The sequence below is a fragment of the Streptopelia decaocto genome (assembly GCF_964273445.1).
Source record: "Streptopelia decaocto genome assembly, chromosome: 6".
Lineage (NCBI taxonomy): Eukaryota > Metazoa > Chordata > Aves > Columbiformes > Columbidae > Streptopelia > Streptopelia decaocto.
Genome location: NC_138660.1, coordinates 57,328,424 through 57,349,470, shown reverse-complemented (window position 1 = coordinate 57,349,470; position 21,047 = coordinate 57,328,424). Strand labels below are relative to the sequence as shown.

The 21,047-nt window shown below is 39.1% G+C and overlaps 1 protein-coding gene across 4 annotated transcripts in view; it reads left to right on the top strand.

The window, feature by feature from the left end:
- MYLK (myosin light chain kinase) overlaps positions 1-21,047 on the top strand; it is a 208,371-nt gene that overhangs the window by 108,986 nt on the left and 78,338 nt on the right. For all 4 annotated transcript variants that reach the window (XM_082056742.1, XM_082056741.1, XM_082056743.1 and 1 more), the window contains exons 11-14: positions 76-228; positions 17,692-17,829; positions 18,498-18,695; positions 19,889-20,135. In XM_082056742.1, the coding sequence (XP_081912868.1) occupies positions 76-228; positions 17,692-17,829; positions 18,498-18,695; positions 19,889-20,135 (736 nt within the window). The remainder of the gene's footprint in view (positions 1-75; positions 229-17,691; positions 17,830-18,497; positions 18,696-19,888; positions 20,136-21,047) is intronic.

Sequence of the window (21,047 nt, the reverse complement as noted above, 5' to 3'; positions counted from 1 at the left end):
TTCGCTGAAAACAAGAAGTGGTTTTGAAACTTGTGGCTGTTGTATTAAAACATTTCTCTTCCTTTCTATCTGCAGACCAGCCAATTCAGTATGCCGATTCCACTTTTGAAGATGGAATTGCAAAATTGACTGTCCAAGATGCCCTACCAGAAGATGATGGCTTTTATACCTGTCTGGCTGAAAACAACATAGGACAAGCATCTTGCAGTGCTCAGGTCACAGTCAAAGGTGAATATCTCAGCCTGCTGTAATTATTGTAATGATATCTACTATAGTATTTACAAAAAAAAAAAAAAAAAAAAAAAACAAACCTTGGATCCTTAACAGAGATTGTTGTAAGTGGATTCTGCATTTTTTCTAAGCTGTTGTCAACTGGGTACCTTTTATCCCCCTTGAAGATGTGGGCAACTTAAATGTTTAAGGACTGCAAAATGTTAAGTAACATGGATGTTTCATAAAAAGCTATTCATGCTCTGTCCTTACCAAGAAGAGCTTTGTGTGGCACAGAGCAATGAGGCTAAGTTTTGGAAGAAGTGTACCAGTGTAGGAAGGTACTGTCCCTGCTGAAAGCAAAAATAAGTGCAATATTATCAGTATTACCCATTAGGCAGACAGTGTTATGGTGAGGAGGCAGATGCTACCCCTTCCTCTTGAAAGGCAGAGCACAGAGACCAGTGCCAGGGACTGCAATTATGGTAGCAAATGCCAATATTCTTGTTCTGCTACCAGCATTTATCAGACATAATTCTGAAGAGGTATATATCAGGTAACTGGGAGAAGTATATCTCTAAATAGGCAGAATTTTGATAGTCAAGGTACCAAAAGAACATTGTAGTGAGCAACTGAGGAGATCTGTTGTCTCTGAAATCTGAGAATAACCTCTTTGCAAATATCAATTATTTTATACCCTCAGTATTGGTTTAACATAGCTGATTTGTCCATGAAAGCCATAATTCTACACTAGGATCTGAACAAACACAGTCTAAAAGACCACAGTGAAGACAAGATGACAGAATCCCAAGGATAAATTGGACAGTGAGGTAGTATCAATCAGTATTATGGTCTTTATTCTTGTAATCTCACCTGATATCAGTTTATACAGGTGTTTCGCTTTATGGCCTGGAGATGATCAGTCCTCTCCCTCTACAGTTCTCCTCCCTCAGACTCCCCATCCATCTGCAATCAAGCCTGTATTTGGTACTTGTCATCTGCAAATGATTTTTTCCTAAAGTTGTAATAGTTTGGCACTGCCTGTGCAAGAGACTGAGGAGTGACAGCTGTTAAGGGAACTATTCCATTTGTCTATGACCAAATAATATCTGCCCCAAATTTGTACACATAGTTGGTGGGAAATGTATCCTGATCCCTGGATCCCAAGATTTGTTCTTTGTTTGCCAGTGTTCTGTGGTGCTTGTCTACAGCACTTCAGTGATATGCCTGCCCCTATTCTGTCTGTATGAATCCACTTAAAACCCTAGACAAGCTTAAAATGAAAACAAATTCTGGTAAACTTATGAGCTACTTTTTTGATTACCGAATTGGAAATGCAGTCAACCCAGCCCAGCCCACCCTCTCCTCCTCTGAAAAAAAAGGCACAAAGTAGGAAAGCATTGATTTAAAATAAGCCTGAAACGAATCTGTTCTCAAAGCTGTCATTTATAATTTATCTGAAGCATTTCATCTGCATTAGCTGAGGGCCAATCAAGAGTGCTCAACTTCAAGGGACCTGTCTTTGCCATAGGACCTGCTGATTCTTCACTGGGATACAGGAATCAAAAAATCTCTCTCTTACTAACGCTTTCTGAGTTATTTTAGGGCTGATGTACAAAGCTAATGTGGGAGCAATAGTGCCCCAGCCTTTCCATAGGCTTGCGTACTCTGCTGAGCTGTTTCAGGCTATGTAGCTGCTGGTTTATGAGTTGGTTTCCTTCTGTACTTTAGCTAGAAGGCTGCATTGCCACTTTTATGGGGAGCTGTTCCTCTATTTTACATCCCATTCTGTTTTCCGGGAGTCATGGGGTGTTGGGGGAAGAACAAGAGCAGAATTAAGAACATGCGTGACAGGCTGTGAAGCCACGTGTTCAACATTTTTACAGCTTTAGCTATCTCCTCCATTTCCTCCCTAAACTCATTATGTCCCTGTTGCCATGAGGATTACAGTAACTTTCCCCAAGACTCAGATCAGTGTGGATTTGCCTGCCAAAAGTAGTACAAAATTTAAAATCACGATTTCCAAATGTCTTATCTGTTCATATATTTTTTATATCAGATCCTCTAGCAAATGTTTATTGGCATTAGAGTTCTCTGAGACTCTGAATGCTGCTGCTAAGGCTTTTCCAAATACTCAGCTTTTGCAGACAGATTACAGTAGGAAATCAGTGTACACACAAAAAGAGCGAAAACTTTAAAAATTCCTCTCCTGACTGGACATTGATTTTTGGAATAAAGTGTGTAAAAACTGTTTCTGAATTGTAATCCATCTCTCTCCAGTTTCTTTTCCTCTCCAAGATGATCTAGGGTTTTCAGGTTTCATGAAGTGCTCAGTTCGTTCATTCATTGCTATAGAAATATTTTCCTTTTGTATGTGAAAAGTAATTTGTATTTGATCTAGGAAGGAATGGATGTTCCTGGCATCAGTATCAGACCAGTGTCAGAATTCAGCTCTTCCTTAACTTGCTACTGTGGTCCTTGGACACATTTCTAAGTCTGTCTGGGTCTACATTTCACTTCATATTCCCATTTTTGGCTTTGCTGTCCTAATGGAGCAAGCATCTCGTGGAGGGGCATATCCACAGTGATCACTGGGGAAACTTTACCTGGAATGAACTGTCAGTCTTAACAGTAAAACTCAATTTTATTTTCAAAGCCAAAAAGCTCCACCTTCTAAATTAAATTAGGCTCACAGATAACTCAGAAAAGTCCCATACTAGTAGGAAGGACAGACAGTGCCAAACTGTTCAAAGGGGAAAAAAAAAGCAATCACACGGTAAGCCTCATGTTTGGATTATATTACAGCATGATACTTAAAACTGCTAAGAGGTTACAGGTATTATCTGGCCACATATTTTGTGCATTTTGTCCTTTACAAGATCTGTTGCTTTGTTTCTGTCAAAGAAAATTCCCTTTTGTGGGATTCTTGTAGGAAACAACATTTTAAAGGCCCTTTACCCCATAAAGGGTGACTGCTCCAAGTGCTGTCAAACAAAAGGGGGAGATTTTTTTCCAGTACTTTCAGTACGCTTTGCATTGGGCCTTGGATAACCAACTAGGGCTATTGTGGCATAGCATTCCTTCTAAGTCATCAGGCTCAGATTCATTTATGGCTGTCTTTTGCTTCCTTATTATTAATCAGGATAAATTCTGCCTTTCACTGTTTTTGTATGAAAAATGCTGAAGGTACTTAGTTGTTTGTTGGAGGCTTTTGGCACTGTGTCATATGGTTCATATGACAGATCACATGGTTCATATGACAGTTCATATGGATGTGGCATAAGAAGTGCAATGGTCATAAAGAATTCAAACTAATCTGTCTCTGCTTATTTAAGACAAGAAAATATTCAGATCACTTAATTAAGTGATCCAAAGGCTGACTAAATTGGGATAGATCCATTAGGTAGTCTGTGGAGAAACTAAGTTAATCAAGGTGAAGCTAATTTTGGCCTAAGACTAAGCAGACTAAATTGAAACCTGACAGCTGTCTTCCCTGTGACAGTGGTTTCTTACAGCTGAAATACAGGTAGAGATGAACTACAGAGAATGAGCAACACTTCTTTGGGAAACAGTCCTAACAATTGTCTTCACCTTGAAAACTTTTTCTAACTGAACTTTCCAGTGAGTGGGGTTCTCCGGATAAAATGCTTTAATTAGTCTAATGCAAGAAAACCCAAGACATGACAAACAGGGTCCAAGCTACTCAAACATTCAATGCAGACATTCCTGAAATGGTACCATTTGCAGTTCTGCAAATGTTACTTTTTTTTTTCCTTTAAAATTATGCATAATTTTCTATACACATAAGTGATAATAACTGGTATAGTTGGAAGGTAAGGCCAGCTCCCAGTCAGAGTAAGTTTTCTTTAGGTCTTCCACATACCTGAGATAAGCCTTCTGATATGTGGTTGTCTCTGTCACTTAACTAATCACTGACAGGAAAGGTCACATCCACCTGCAGAAAAGATGTGTTAAAGGGTTCTTTAACCACCTGACATTCACACCAATACCTGGGTGTACTACACAAGATTACAGGCTGGAGGGTGAACAGGAATAGGGATGGGACGTATGATGGACTCAATCTACTGTTGCACCAAACCAAATTAATACTGTGTGTAGGATACTTTTTTTTCTTTTGCAAACAGACTCTGCACAGAAGAGAGGCAGTTAAGTGCTTTTTCCAGCATGCTTTTTCCATCGTACCTTTTTCTAGGTATGGTATCAAGCTGGAGTGCTTGTTATGAGTGCTGACTCCTAGGAGAAAGATGTCCTTGTCTCCTGCAGCTCTGCAGTAGATGACAAAATATCTCACCCACTGCAGGCTTCTCAAGAGTTCTCCAGCCTTCTCCCAGCAGGCAGCATCTTCACAGATTTCAAGAGGAAGGGTACAAGGTGTGGGTAATGATAGTAGCTTGCAGCCAGGGTACTTTTCTGGACTCTAATGCTCTGCAGCCCCCCATTTTGCTAATGCTTATCTCCCACACATTGCTTTTTTGAATAGAGGCCTAATACTGCCTCCCTTGGTGAGCAAACGCTGTTCAGCAAATACCGCTGCTCCTGCTCTTTGGCTCTTAACCTCATTTCTCCTTCCCTGCCAGTGGTGCACTTTCCTGACTTCACATCTGTTCCCTTTTCTCACTCACCACTTTCTGTTGACTTTTTTTTCTGACTTTTTTTTAGTGCAGCTTCCCCAGCACAAGTGTCTATGTTGGGAAGTCTGTAGCCCTTACAATCCAATTACTGTAGTCATTCATTGATTGTTGGATGAGCCGATTAGAGTCACCTGAAAGCCTGTCAGAGTCCCTGCTGTAACCAGTTTATCAGAGCAAGGTGCTTTCTGGAAAACCAGTTCCTTATGTTCCGGTCATTCTTCCATCTGGTGTGAGTGGGACCATAAAATATAACCAGGTGGAAGAAAGGCTTTCAGGTAGGAGTCTTTTCTTCCAGTCATGAGAGATGCTGTCTTTAGACTATGGTTGCTTTTCTTTCTATCTCAGAATGACCTCTCTTAGACCTTAATCTTTTAAGGAAGGTTATCACTGTGATAACCAGTCTCTCTTTGGAAACTTAATTGAGAGGCTACAGTTTTGTTTCTCTGAGATATAAAAACTTCTGCCTAAGGTAAACAAAGGATGATGTCTTACTTGCCTACAGTGATCAAATATTTGTGACAACTTTTCAAAGTCACTATTTATTTGAAAGCATTTTGCTGTATTTTAAGTGCAACATTAATATAAAGGACTATAGAAGACTTTCCAAAATATACAAGTCTAGTCTTATTACATGTCCAAAAAGTGTTCCACACCAGTAGCCTTGTGGAACCACTTGGCTGTGTAAGAATTGATTATGAGCACCAAAGGAAAGGGAGGGGGGTTTGTTGCTGTACTGAAAGGTCAGAGGTAAGATGCTGTGAGCAGGGCTAATATTAGCCATCAAAGAAACTCTGTTCTAGTGCTTTCAGGAGTGTCCCAAAGTTCTCAGTCCAGCACTCTGTGTGGGTCACTAACAGCTGTAATCCTTGTAAGACTGAGTTTTCTTTCAGCATCTCAAGACCAAACGTGAAACACAATGCCGGCCAGAAACCAAAAATTAAGGACAAAAGCAAAACATGTGTGGCAACTTTTAATTATATAGGATTTGTGCCATCAATATAAACAATGTTTTCTAAAGACAACTTCTTGGTATAAACCATTTTCAGTAAAAGGGAAACCAAATTTGGATGCAAATGAGGGATGGGTGCTTGCAGAATGAGAAAAGTTAAATGGCAGGAATTGCATTAATATTTCTTATAAATGAAAAACAAAGATGAGATGCTGCCAGAGAAAAAATCTTTAATTTAAAAATAAAAGAAGAAGAAAACCCTACATTTGATGGTGGTTTTGACTTTGAAGTGATCAAATGCAGTGAATATGAAGCTATTATGTACCAGAATGACAGAAAACAGATGGTTATTACAACAGTCTTAGGAATGGCCCTGTACTGGCCAAGGGGTAAACTGCCCCAACTTGGATTGCCAAATTCTATAATGCTGTAGGTTTCAGCTGAAAAGAAGTAGTCATCAAAATACAATTAAAACCTGTAAATTGAATATATGCCAGAGTAATTTTGAAAGCATGAGCATGATGTTACCCCAAAGAATGTTTCCAAGAGCAGCTGATGTGGATTAGCTAATGGGAACTCAAACAGTCAGCCATCAAACTGTCTTATAGGATTACCTCAATTTATAAAATTCTCCAGAAATCACTGTTGTGCAGGTAGATTTGAGGCACGTCAGCTGAAGGATGGAAGGAAGCCCTAATCAGAATTAATCACTGAAAACTGGCCCTGAAGCATCTGAGACCTGGATGTAGTGTGCGTGTATTTTTCTGGAGGAAAATGGACTTGGTTTCCGACACTAGGCATCATTTCTGTCTGCATTTGTTTTCTGGCCTTTTTCCTGGTTTTCTCATGTAGTTAAGAATTCATCCAGTTTATATTGCTTCTATGAATTGACTTCCAGCATAGCTTCACTGAGCTTCCTTTCCATGACTGCTAGATTAACTTGAATCTATCAAAACATGGTCTTGTTCTGCCAATACTGTTAAACAAATGACAAAGATCAAATGCATGTTTTAGTCACTTGTATACTATCAGTCATGATACATCAGACGCTGTAGTCACCAATGGGAGATGTAGTCTGCAGACTGCTTATGTGACAACTAAAAACCACTACATAGCCAAGAACATCACAGGTAAAATGGTTAACTAAGTGTTAAAAGGTGACCTGTTTTCACATCTAAGATTTTCATCTCTAGTGCCTCATATTTAGGTAGAGTGAGAGTCACAAATGGAAAACTACCTGTGGGATTGACGTTTGCCTTTAAACCACAAATCAAAAGGTGAAATACATCTTTAAAAAAGTTGTTTCCCAACATTACAATTAAAATTCTAGAGGCAGCAAGACAGACTCTAAGGATACATCTGTACCTATTTTTTTCCATTTTATTTTTTAAGATAATTAGCACATCTGTTAGTGTGAGTTTTTTTCCTTTCTATTAATTTCTCTCTCTTGGGTTTGGGAACAGACATGCTGACAGCATTTAGAAGCCTGTGGAATACCTTGTATTGCCAGCTGATGTAAAACATATACACACATAAACGCACATTCTCCAGCACAAAAATCTCATGGAAGCTTCACTTACAGGAAAAAAGATTCTTGCATAAGCAGATGAGCATGACCAGTGCTTACAGAGAAACGGAAGATGTCAGGGTCTCACAAGCATTTTGTGTTGTGTTCAAGAAAATAATAATTTTAACATGGTCCTTTATCAAAGGACTCAGTGAACCGAAGGGATTGGTTTGAGAGTAGGGTAATGAGCATGTTTCTGCTCAGTATAAATATTTTTGTGAATACCCTTATCAGAAGTATAGGGAAATGGAAGAACTACAGAGAAGAGTTGTGAATGTATAAGCAAGTTATATGCAGCTCCAGCAGAAACAGAAGAGCTGTAAAGTTGAGAATGACAGAATTGCTTTAGGAACAGCAGAGGCAAGAGAAATAGGGTTGTAGGAGAGGAAGGTCCAAGTGAGGAAAAGAGGAGATGAATTTTCCTAAGGAAACCACCGTACTTTGACTAAAGAGAAATCTGATAATCTCAAGCACATAAGCTGGTGGATATAGAGCCAGGTAAGGATGGTAGGTTCTTAAAGGTATATGTCTCTTCAGTTCAGTTCTACAAATTTAACAGCATGTTGCTCAAGCATGTAACTGTGCTGCAGCATAGAGTCCCTGTGTTAGTACAGAAAACCAAACTTAAACAAAGCTGAAAAAAGAAAAAATACAGGGTTCCCATGCTGAAATGTGGCAGGTCCTGGCTTGTCCTTACTAGTTCTGCATGTCTGTGCAGTTCTCTTGCCCTAAAAGGCAAAAATATCAAATGTCCATGTAACAGAAGCAGCATAACAGAATTTTTTGTATGTACATTTGGGAGAGAAAATATGTCTAACTAGACAGTGTGCCACTCTAACACCTGCTTTAGCACTTCTTCTTCAGATCTAATTTTGTCAGGCAGAGATACCTCACTTTTTGAAGATTAAGGTTGCTATTACAGACTGAAAAAATGGGCAATACAGTGTCTAAACACTTTAATACAGGTTATAGTGTGAGTCCTAATGAACAGGTCATTCCTTTGCAGTAGAGAAAAGAAACAGAGGGCAGGAACTTTGCAGAGCTGCACACTACCAGACTTAAATGCTAAACAGCCCTGCTTCAGAATTCTTTTCTGACACCAACTTTTACCCAACAATACAATGTTACTGTGTATTTTTTTCCTTTGGATTAGTCTAACTTCAAATGTTTCCTTGCTCTCAAACTAAGTCTTGTTTGTCTCATTTGAGTGGTTCCTTAAAAGCATTCTTAGTACAGAATTGTTTTGATTACTCACTCAACAGATTGAGCAGAAGTATTTTAATATTACCACAGGTAGCTATTCTGTTGCCAGTGTGGATTTGTCAGAGGAGGGAAGGGCTGAGAGGGCTGAAACTCTTTATATTAGTGGCATCCTCTTTGCACTTTATGTGACTGCCTGTTCCTACTGTGCTTCCATTGCATTTTAGCTCACACACAGTCCAGATTTTTTCCTAATGGCAGTGGTATCTCTATATATCATGATATTCTGCAATTAAGTTAAATACTACCTGGGCAGCCACACAAGAAATTGAGACTGAACACGTGAGGGCGTGAGGGTGAAATTCTGCCTCAGCAGTATGCACATTTTCACAGTGGAGCTAACCTGGCTTGATCTAGCGTATATAAAGCACCTTTTCTGCAGTTCTCCATGTCAGACTGGTATCTAGTGCCGGGGAATGTGTTAGCAGTGGGGCAGCTGAGCTGCCTTTTAGATGCATTTAGTAGGTATATGCACTCTCAGGCGTTCCACAGAGTTGCTGTCTGTGGCAGTGACAAAAGAGCAATTACTTGATGTAAATAACTTGCAAACAAGGTTAGTCATTAATAAGGCAGACAGCTCTGAAGGCAAAAGCAAACACACCACCACTCTGGCTGCAAAAACTTCCAGTGAGACTGTCTCTGAGGAATTTGGTCTGCTGACTGCAAAGTGATCTGAATTCAGCTGCATGCCTTGTATCCCTGTCCACTGCACTCTAAACTGAAATTTTCCTGAGGAGGGGAAGAGGAGAGGGAGGTGCTGGTCTCTCCTCCCTGGTATCTGGTGACAGGACACATGGGAATGGTCCAAGGCTGCACCAGGGGAGGTTTAGACCAGACATTAGGAAGCACTGATTTCCCAACAGGGTGGTCAAGCTCTGGAACAAGTCTCCTAGAGAGGTGGTTGATGCCACAAGCCTGTCGGTGTTTAAGAGGCATTTGGACAATGTCCTTGACAACATGCTTTAACTTTTGGTCAGCCCTGAATTGGTCAAGGAGTTGAACTGGACGATCATTGTAGGTCCCTGCCACCTGAAATAGTTCGTTCTCTTCTGTTTTGACTGTTTCTCCCAAATCATGTTTCTTATTGGTGTATTCAGCCTTTTGACAGCGGGATTTCTGGGGTAGCATCTCTTTAAAATGCTGTGGGTTGCAGAACAGACTGAGTAGACAAAACAGAGGTTAAAATGCTGATGATCTGGTGATAGCCCATACAGAAGGAAAGATTTTGGAAACAAGGAGCATACGTGGAGTTGCAGGATGGGCTTGAAGACTAGCCTGCAGTAAAATAAATAGATTGCCAGACTGGATAAAGTGGAACTCGGCCTCTTTTGTATGTTGTTAACCACCCTTAGGCTTAGGTCATTGTCAATCTTGGGTTAACAGTTTTTCTGTGTAATGCAAGGCACAACATCCAGACTATACCTTGGCCCAGCTCTTCAGGGAAGGCATCTCCTAAGGATATTTAAATCTTGCCTTCCATTTACAAAAACAGATTATAACTGCAGAAATAAATTATGGGAGGTAGATGTGTAAAGAGCACTGCTAGGTCATTAGCATCTAGTTCTCATGACCTAAGTTTACAAAAAGACATACCAACCTGAGATCTTTAATAATGCAGAAATGTCCCCACATGTCTCAAGAATGGAGAGGTCTCGTATTTTTTCATGCCAATATAAATCAAGTTTGGAATTCTTGGAAAACTTGCAGGAGATATTTTGACCATATCGCTTCAGGCCTGGGACAGAAAAATACTTTACAGAAAGAAAGACAGATGAGATGAGTGTCCTAATATCCATTTTCTGCCTTATAAAATCTGTTATTTTGTGAGTCAGTAGCATTGTTAACATGAAATCTGATAAGAGCTAGAATTATTTACATTGAAAATATTTGGAGAGGTGAAACTCATTTCAAGATCAAGATCTCTGTGTGAGCTCGAGTCTTGCTTTGAGAGATGTTAGTGGAATCTGCCGCTTCTCTCTCCAAGCTTACTCACACAGAGAGCTTTTTGAGTTAAGCATTCTCCTCAGCTCAGTTGACTTATTCGCCTCTGAGCCAAAATGATATTTAAACACCATAAATGGTAAATGTTGCTGAGGCAGTCCTTTCGCACGGCTCAGCCTAGGCACTATTTGGCAGCTGACCACATGACTGGCAAACAGATTCCTCGTGGATAATTAAATCTCTTATAAGACTAAACACCGCAAGTTGTTTGCAGTGTTCTGAACGTAAGGCAGCAAACTCTCTATTCTTTGCGTGTCTTTGACTCGTAACCAGTTGTAACCCTGACCTTGTGCAACGGAGCAATTGCACGGCAGGTGTGGATGCGCAGGGCTGCCGCTGATCCTGCCCGAGCCAGGGGCTGGACTGGACCATTTCCAGAGGTCCCTTCCCAACTCAGTGATTCTGTGCAGTGTTGAGCATGCTGAAGTCCTGATATTTCAACAGGAGGTGTCAGCATTCTGCAGCTCGCACTAGAAAAAAACCTTCACTACATCTGGGTAGGCAAATGAACAAGAGATTTTACTAGAAGAGATGATGTCTGTAACATTAACTGTTTTGACAACAGGCAGGGTAAACCCAGGTCCAGTCTTTGAAACCTTTTTAAAGTTCCCAGCCTGATCTGGATTTTCTTCCTCACTCCGGTTTCAAGAGCAAATCTGGGAACGGAAATGCCAGAGTGCAGTTATTGGTTCTTATTTTCCTTTTCTCCGAGTGTATAGATTTATCTCTGTATTTTACCCCAGAAAGTAAATAGCTGGGTGCATATTAGCACTTAAACTCATACATGTCTCTTGTATAATCAATTTGTAGCAAGTTAAGTGTACAGTGCAGCATGATTTTTCCACTTTTTCTTTTACATATATGTCTTCAACACAACAACTCACCCTTGCTTGTCAATATAAAGATGTTTACAGCTATGTTCAAGCATCAAGTTCTGATCCAGGTCTAGGTTTTAAAAAATGCAAGTGGATTTTGGCCTAGGCCCATAGCTGGCATTAAGATTTCTCTTGCAATAATTTCCAGTCTGCAGATATGTGTAGGTTAAATGTAAGGACTCTTTAAATCCTGGATTGAGAAAAGTCACAAAAATAGGAAAGCATTTTTTTATCACCTTAAATTTCTGTTAATACAGCTTAATAGAAAAAACAAATGTTTGATATGCTAGCTTTATATGGATTAACTTACTATCGATTACACGAACACAGGAAAACAGAATAAGAGATTAATAGAAATGGTTGTGTATCAGAGGCAATATATCTCTTTTCCCGTTGCTATACAAATACACTGAGAATCTGTATTTTTGTAAGAAACTGGAAGAGTTTCATTTCTCCTTAATCTCTGTGGGTTTAATGCAGTAAGTGGCTTTTTAAACATAGATTTGGATGCTTATTAGAGTGTCTTTCTAACAAAAAAAACCAAGTCCTTAGGGGTAAGGGAATGCTGTGGGAAAAGCCTATATTACTTTTGCTTTGTAAAAAACATATGTGGGTATATAAGGTACCTTTCAAATGCTTTACTTACTATTTCTGGTCTCCCAGACTGTGTTTCCCACTGAGCTGTGCAACTTATTATTTGCTGTTTCCCAACACTCGTGCATATTAAAACCTAAAGATAGGCAAAAACCACAGGAACCATATATGTGGTGGACTTCTAAATCAGTCACCTTGTGTGATGCCGTATCAAAAGCCTGTTGCAATGACAGAGACCCCTGCTCACCAGAGAACACCCCAGCTGAGTCTAGATATGATGCCAGACCACAGCTTTGTGCAGAAATTTTTAAACTTTTTGATCTCATAATTTTATAACAGCCTTTGAGAATTCAGTGCTCTGTAAGAAGCCTTTGGGAAAATCATAGGATCTTCTATACTGTCTTGTATGATTTGACCTGCACAAAACCAGCTACGTTTATAAGCTACTGTAAAATAAACTATTTGCATGGTCAGAAAACTAATTATTGAAATGTACCTGTGATTTACCAAGCCCAGCCCAGGTAGTGCTTTCGGATGTTCCTCATTAATTGCTTTGACATGATCCAACTGGGGGAACTCACTGCAGCAGCAGCAATTTATTGGGCAAAGGAAAGGGAAGGAGAAAATTAACTGCCTGTGGTAGAATTTTTTTAGTCACTATGGCAGTACTGCTATGTGTTAACTCTTACATTATTTCTTTTCATTCTTAGAGGTGTACCTACTCCTACTCAGAATTAATAAGAAGTAAGAGTGGTGAGGAAGATTTTAAATTGCTATAGGCGATTACAGCATATTAACACATTAGGAAGAGATCCGATCTCCTCTTTTCCACATCTATTTGAGTGTGCCTGAGGACGCACAGATATATAACAAAGTCATGCCCTTATGCTGATGTCAGACAAACTTTTTCTCAGGTTCCAGATTTTCTTTCTGGTGCCAAATGTGCCATATTTTTATTGTCTGTAGTTTTGGCAGCAAAAATCCCCTGCAATGTTGTGAAAGAGGTTGTCTCAGCCGTAAGTGCAGTGGCTCGCAGTGTCTGAGCTGGGAGCTGTACCTCTGCTTTCTTCCTTCTCATCCTTCCCCTTGCTCCAGGCTCTGAAGCCAGCTGCCTCTGGAGAGCACATGAATTTTGAACCCTACCAGAGTTCTTGTGGTGAAAGAGGCTTTGGAAGAATGAGGGAAAGCAAGTTCTAATACTGGCCCTTCATTATACACAGCTTGCTTATTTGTGTCCTGTCTTTCTTGTTTCTTTGCCCCCCTTTTTCCTGGTGCAAGTCACAGATTTTGTTCCCAAAGCAGGAGACTATCCAGCACCTCGCTGTGGCCAAGGAGTGTGAACTTGCATTGTTGTTACACTTTCTACAGCTACCCTTTTGCAAACAGTGCCTGTTTTTTTGGTGTATGGTTTTCCTTGTACTACTGTAATAGCAAAATAATTAGCCAAGTATTTCCAAAAATAAGTAGAATCACACAGTATCTTGTCACCTTAAATGGGGTTGGGATAATTTGCTTAATCTTGAATGAACAGCTTCCCTTTTCCTAAGTGCCCTCCAAAGTAAAATTGCTGTTTTTCCAAACAAGAGCTGTAAATCCTAAAACTGAAGAAGCTTTTAGGTGTATTAAAATAACTGGTGAAAATGTACAGTGCTGCTGTCTCATGGTAAAACTGTGAAATTGTGAAGCCTTCATCAGAGGAGCACTGAGTCACTGCATGGTGCTATGTAAGAAACAAACAAGTAAAAGCATTTACAGGCTTCAGAGGAATTTGAAAATAAGTAACATTCAGGCTTTAAAATTTGGCCTCTGCATGATTGTATCAGTCTCTTCCGAGAAAATGCAAAGATTTTAGACTAAGACTAAATAAAACTAAATAAGATATCTAAAACTGGCTGTGTTGTCTTTCATGAAACAGCTGTGAAAAACTAAAGTTGTCAGTAGGTCGGTTTAGTTTTTTTCTAATATCAAATTGTGAGTAAAGGAAGAAGAGTTACATGAAATGAGCCCCTATGGTTTCTTAATGAGAAAATAGAATTTATGGATTAGAACTTTAGTATTTTTAATGGTTGCTGCCAAATCAAGATCTATTAGACAATTTTTGTGGTATTCTACTTAGGTTGTTGGTACAAGAAACATATGCTACTGATCAACATATACTACAGAACAACAGTAGCATAATACTAGAGTTCAACTTTAAGAAAAAAAAAATAGCGGAGAGTGCTTGTGTTTTGAAGCAAGCCTGTTCAAGTTGCCATGGAGTCAGTCGTCAGGTTTTTTAGCCAGATATTTACTGTATCCTGGATGTCACAAATTTGAAAAGGAATACTCATTGCCTTAGCCATGATAGTTTCTAATTTTTGAGCTCCTTCATACAGCAGATTTCATATCTGTTAGTAAAGAAATGCCTTCACGGCCCCTGTGCACCAGAGAACATCAGCAATAGGAAGGGAGACGTTTTTCTCCTGCTATGTAATAGTTATTGAGAAATCAGACAATACTTTGAAGTGTATGTGCATTGGTATTCCATAGGTTCACAGGGACAAGAATGTCTATGATATATAAAGTTGCCTTTGTTTATATTCCTGGAGTAATCCTCAAGTTTTCAATATTTCAGATTTAATAATCCATCTTAACATTCTTCTGCATGATTACATTCAGATTCCTCTAATGAAATAACTCTTCTATCTCTCCAGTAACTTCTTGCACTGTTGAGGCTGTACCCCTTAAGGTTTTTACTACTCGTATGCCATAGACTTCTGGTTTTTCATACCACTATAATTTAAGCACAGAACTGGTATTCATACAAGAGATCAGCATAAACCTATGCAGTGCTTATATTTAGTGTAAACACTATTTGTAAAATTTGCGCAATGCTGAGGCAGGTTCTGGCCCCTTCATTTCAATTTGACAACTTCACTTACAAATAGTGAGCACTGATAAGCAACAATACCAAGTTGTTCTTCATCCTTTAATCCTGCAGGTCACTCTTTTAAGGGTAGAGTCCTGCACCCCCAGAAAATCTTATTAATGTCACTCATACCAGCAGGTCTCCTCACCAGCATAGGATACATCTGCCCAAGATAACTTCGGAAACTAAGACCCAACTTTTTTGTAATCTTGTTGGGTTTGTGATTCATACATGCAATTACTGTGAATTATTTGCTTGCACCCTTTTAATGTTTATGCAGCTCTGTGCAAGAAGATGTTTTTATTTCAGTCCATGAAACTTTCATTTCTGCAGCACATATTTTGGAGGAGTTGGCAAATCCTTTTGGGAAATGATTTTGCTCTGTTCCTTCTGTAGTTGCTCACCCATTTCTTTTTAATAAGCTGAGGCTATTATACTGTGTTGTCCTTCCTTGATTACAGAAAACCATTTATTTAGACTACATGGAACAGGCACATCAGTCTAATAAAGCAAAGAGCCAGTTGGGAGGGCTGTGGAGAGCACTTAAGTTGTTTGTACCAGGGCTCTGCTGGGAGCAGCTCAGTCTCTTTGGAGACAATTGCTGTTAGGGCCACTACCAGGAAATTTGTCTTCTGGTGACTGTTAACTTTCTCATGGGAGCTCTTTCATCTCTTTTTTAGTTATCTGTCCTCTGAAGGCTTGAACTACTCCGATCATACTCTGAGTGTGTATCTCTGTTGGTCTAGAACCACACCTTTGATTTTATGTTTCTTTTCCCTGCTTTCCTTTATTGCATATCTGCCTTCTCAGTTTGCAATGTTATGAATTATTTCAATAAAAAGGATAACAGAAACATCATCATTTAAGTGTCCTTTTCTCTTTTTTTTTTTCTGTGTCTTTTTCCTGTCTTATTATTTTCTAGGTTGTTTTTTTTTTCCTTTTCTTCCTTTCTTCTTATTTGCCTCCTTTTTCCCATCATATGGATTTCTGCTTTCCCTCCCAGGTCTGTTCCAGCATGACGGACAGAGGAATTTTTTGCAAGGCATCCAAGTACTGAAGGAGCATGTGCTGATATTGCTTAGTATAACAGTTGTTTGAAGCTGTTTCCCTGAATAAACAGTACAAAACAGAGGAATATGGTGAACCACAGCAGTTTATTATTGTAGATGGGATTGACCCAACTTCATGGCTATTTTCTATACAGCACTAGTCACTTGCAAGTAGGTGCTATAGGAAGCCCTAAGATGGATCAACGTGGTCTGATGGTGAACCAGGCATTTCAGAGAAGTGCACAACCCTGAACTGAGTGGGTCTCAGACAGGTCTCATATTTCCATTCTCACATGCATCAATGTCTTGCTGCTCAGTGCCAAGAAAAGACCTATGACATAAGCCAGAAAGACAAGATTTTTGGCTAGAAAAAGCTTTGCTAGAGAAGAGGAAAAACTTCCTCTCCAGACAGCTTCCAAATTTACATTGAGCTCAAATAACCCTGGGACAAGCTCAACTTTTTGCCTCCAGGTAGCTCAGTGGACTTGTTCAGTGAGGTGCTTTCAGTTCTTCTAATCACCATCCTTTTATGATTGGTGGGTTTTTTTCCAGTCTGGCACTTTGTGTTGCTGTAGTACTGTTTTGAGTGATCTTGACATACCTTTGAAAATTTTGAAGGTAGGAAAAACCAAAACGAAACTATTTTCATGTGTGGACAAAAAATAGAGTTAGCATTTTAAAGGCAAGACGTAAAAGGTCTGAACTCAAGCTAAACAAAACAAAAAGTGTATCCAAGTGACCGATAAATATTTATGACTTCTTACATTTGGTCATGGCCACTGCTTTGGCTTCAAAAGTGTCTTTGCTCAGGTTTTTAGAGCAGTAGTATCTTTCCTCGTCTGGTTTATTATATAGATCACAGTTAAATGATCTTGTTTCATAGCCTCTGAATCCAAGCCAGAGGAAACCACGGGGGCTGCTGGAAATCATATATCTTATCACAGATAGATTTTATTTTTTAAGAGTGATTAATTTGACTCTAACAATCATCATTTTATTGTACAGCCTGGAAAAACAAAGAAACAAACAAACAAAAAAATCCAATAGTTTGTTTTGTGATATATGTTGATAACCTCAGTCTTTCCCATCATCATTGGCCCAACGTAATACAGGAGGGGATATGGAACTTGAACCCATTTGATGTTGACTGTCCAACAAACTAAATGTTTTGTAGTTTCATACAGAGTGGTAAATCCTATATTCCTGTGATTTTATATTTTTAACTCATCAACGATTAGCAACTTGTAACATATCTTAAGATTTTATGTGAATTTAGCAGTGATTAAAGGCATTGAATTGCCGGTTACAAGTTCCTTTGGGGTTTGTGTTCTTTCTTTTGCACCTGAGTATGTGTACTTGGGAAAAATGAGTTTAAATTTCTGTGTGATACTCTGTGATATCTGTTAACAATTATTTAGGAGGATGCCTGGAGAAAAGATAGTTCCATTCCCATTTCTTGACTTTCTGCTTGGACTACTGGAAAGGCAGAACAGCTGTATTGGGTGGTTTCAATTATTTCTGCCTTCTGAGAGCTGAAACAAGATCACTGACTCAAAACCAGTCTGAACCTAAGGACAGTCAAAGTTTGTCATGAAAATTTCCCCTTTTGTTTTCTTGACTTCACAGAAAAGAAGAGCAGCAAGAAGGCAGAAAGTACACAGGCTGCCCAGTTAAATAAGACTTTTGCACCCATCTTCCTTAAAGGGCTGACTGACCTCAAAGTAATGGATGGAAGTCAAGTGATAATGACTGTGGAGGTATCAGGTGTGTAGCTATAGAACAGTATTACTTAAAAAATTTAAGTCCTGCTGCAAAGTGCGTGCTTTTTTCCACTGCCATTTTCTTTTAGCAGGTGTCTTTGCATTTGTAAATAACATTTCAAGGAACTAATTTTTTAAAAATAAATAATAGGTTTGTCTAATCTGATCTTCAGCATGGATGAACATTGTCCAGTGTTAATGTGTCCAGACCTGTAAAAGTGTTTACTTAATGGAATAATAATAAGAATGATGTTATTATTGGGTCCTGCTGTTGAACTAAAACTAAGTCTCAGGGTACTTGTAACAGCTTTGTTGTGAACCAAACAAGACTGAATTCCTTCCAGCTGGAGTAAAATTAGTGCTGCAGAAAAGAGTAGTCCTGGTATCAACTTTGGTAACAGAAACCCTTGATAACCACCTTTGTGGGATCTAAAACTCATTCTCATTGTCTGTTGTATACACACTTCACTTATCATTTGCATTTTAACTGTAATAAGACAAACTTAGAACTATTCCACATTACACAGCATCGACAGAGTTAATGAAATTCCTGAATTTTTTGAAAATGAAATTGCAGAATCAGTTGGCAGACAACAACCAACCTTGTTTGTTTTCTTAATATATGGCGGGTTTTATGTGTGTCTCTGTTTTTTGTTGTTTCCTACTTTTCAGCTAACCCACCTCCTGAAATTATCTGGCTGCATAATGGGAAAGAAATCCAGGAGACAGAAGATTTCCACTTTGAGAAGAAAGGCAATGAGTACAGTTTGTACATCCAGGAAGTATTTCCTGAAGACACAGGCAAATACACCTGTGAAGCCTGGAATGAATTAGGAGAAACTCAAACCCAGGCTACATTGACAGTACAAGGTATAAAGTTCTTCTCCACCTTAGGGAATGCTAGAAGAAAATAATTCTGATGTGCTGGAGGACTGTCTATTTAAAGTACATGAGTGTTTATAAAGTCTGTTGTGAAGGATGCTAGGAGTTCTCAGTCCCTGCATCTGAATTTAAAAGGATATTGAGCAGAAGCAACTTTAAAAAAATCTTTTCCCTCTGGAACATTATGTTACTATTTCAAAAATGCATTCCTGAGTCCTATTCCTAGGGACAGTGCAAAACTGCTAAATGCAGCTTCAGATTCTAACTCTTAGTTAGCTCTGGACTTAATGTAAACCATTTAATGATGTTTTTCTTTCTAATTAAAGACCTGAGTATTTGGAAAAGCTGTCTAGGAGGCAGGTATCCTGGCGTTCATGTTAGCGTTGTAGTGGTATCAGGTGAGGAACACATGATTTCTGCAATTTGAGAACTAGCTCCAAAAAATTTGGCTTTAATCTGCATGCATAATGTAAATCCCACAGTAAACACTGAAGTACCTACAAACTTCCTGTGATTGGGCTTTCACTACCTTCATGACAGGGGACTTAATCTAATCTTACTGTAGGCCAACATTTTCCCATAGTCATTACTGAGAATTATTGGAAATCAATAGGAGACCTTTATTATTTTTAATGTAAAGGAACTTAACCAAAGGATTTTAGAGAGCTGTGCCTCCAGGGGTGGGTCCGTATCTGTTGTCACTGTCTGCTCTGAATTCAGACCTTCCTCTATTCTCTACAGTCCCCTGAGGTCTGCCCTTGTGATCAGTCTGCTATATTAAATGCAATTTTATGCAACTGTTAATGATGATTTATTTCATGAGCTCTCAACTGCACAGCAGTCATAGTACTGTCTCTTGCCCTTGAAGCTATTCCTACTCTTATTCTCCAAGGACAAATCTTCCAGATTCCTTTTAGGGCAGCTTTAAAGTCCTTTTGTTTTGCTCTTAATATAAACCTGGACTGAGCCAGTAAAGTGCCAAGTAAATGATTAATTTTAGTACCAACACAAGTTACTTCCAAAATTAAAGCCTGACTTATTTTCAAATTAAAAACTTATACCCTGCATGTTCAAAATAACTTTGCTTTCTGTGACTCCTTTCCCTGAAATTATTTATCTTATTAGTTACAATCAAGCTTGGTATTTTCTCCTGATTTGTAAACTGTGTTTGTAAACTACAGAACCTCAGGATGGTATTCAGCCCTGGTTCATTAGCAAACCAAGATCAGTGACAGCAGCTCCTGGGCAAAATGTCCTTATATCCTGTGCCATTGCTGGAGATCCTTTCCCCACTGTTCACTGGTTTAAAGATGGGCAAGAAATAATGCCAGGAATGACATGTGAAATCCTGCAAAATGAAGACATCTTCACACTGATCTTGAGGAATGTGCAGTCCCATCACGCAGGGCAATATGAAATTCAGCTCAGGTATGTTTGCCATGAAAAGAGTTGTTCTCTTGGAACAATGTTATATTTACCCTCACACTGAAATTCCCACCTACTCGCACAAAACAGAAGGGTACTAAAGAACCACAGAATCATAGAATTTCAAGTCTTCTTTCTAACATTTGTGACGGTAGAACCACAAGGGCCGTTACCTTTTCGCAAATAAGCTCTTTGTTAGATATAGGCCCTTTGTACTCTACAATAAATTGTGAACTGACCTCTATGTGAGAGAGCGACCCAAACTCTGGGATTTATTACCTGCTGCTGGTACATTTCCACACTTTGGTTTGTGCCCTCTGGACATGGGCATCTTCTCTTATGATATGCTGGTGGTTTCACTTGGACCGAGAGAGAATCAGCTATTTCAGGAAAACTTCAGGGACAGAAGAGGGAAAGAGAACAGGAAGAACAAAGGAGAGCCAAGAGGGCTTTGCGGCAGATTTTGTTGTTGCTGAGTTGAACAAGTGAACAGTAGTGATCTGGTGTAGTTGTTGGTCATCCAGGCTAAGTTAATCGCTGAAGGCACTTGTCAAAGTGAAAGCCTCGTGACTCTAGAATATAACAGAATGTACACTTAGAATATAAATTGTTTCAGAAAATTAGCAGAGAAGAACAATTTTGGGAGAGTGCAGAAGTAAAATTGTAGCTAGAAAACAACACAGCAGATTAAGTGCTAGTTTCACTTATTCCCTAATCCTTTTACTGGAGAAATAACTGGGGATTCCACAAAGATCAGTGCATTCATGTTGGCTTTTTCTAATCCACATTGAGTAAAGCTATGTTGTAATTAGAGCAAGGGGAATGCAGATACCTCTTTTTACCTTGCTGTCATTTGTAAAATTCCTGTTACTCTTTGGGGAACAGAAAGCCATGTGCTTTTAGGCAATTGCTTAT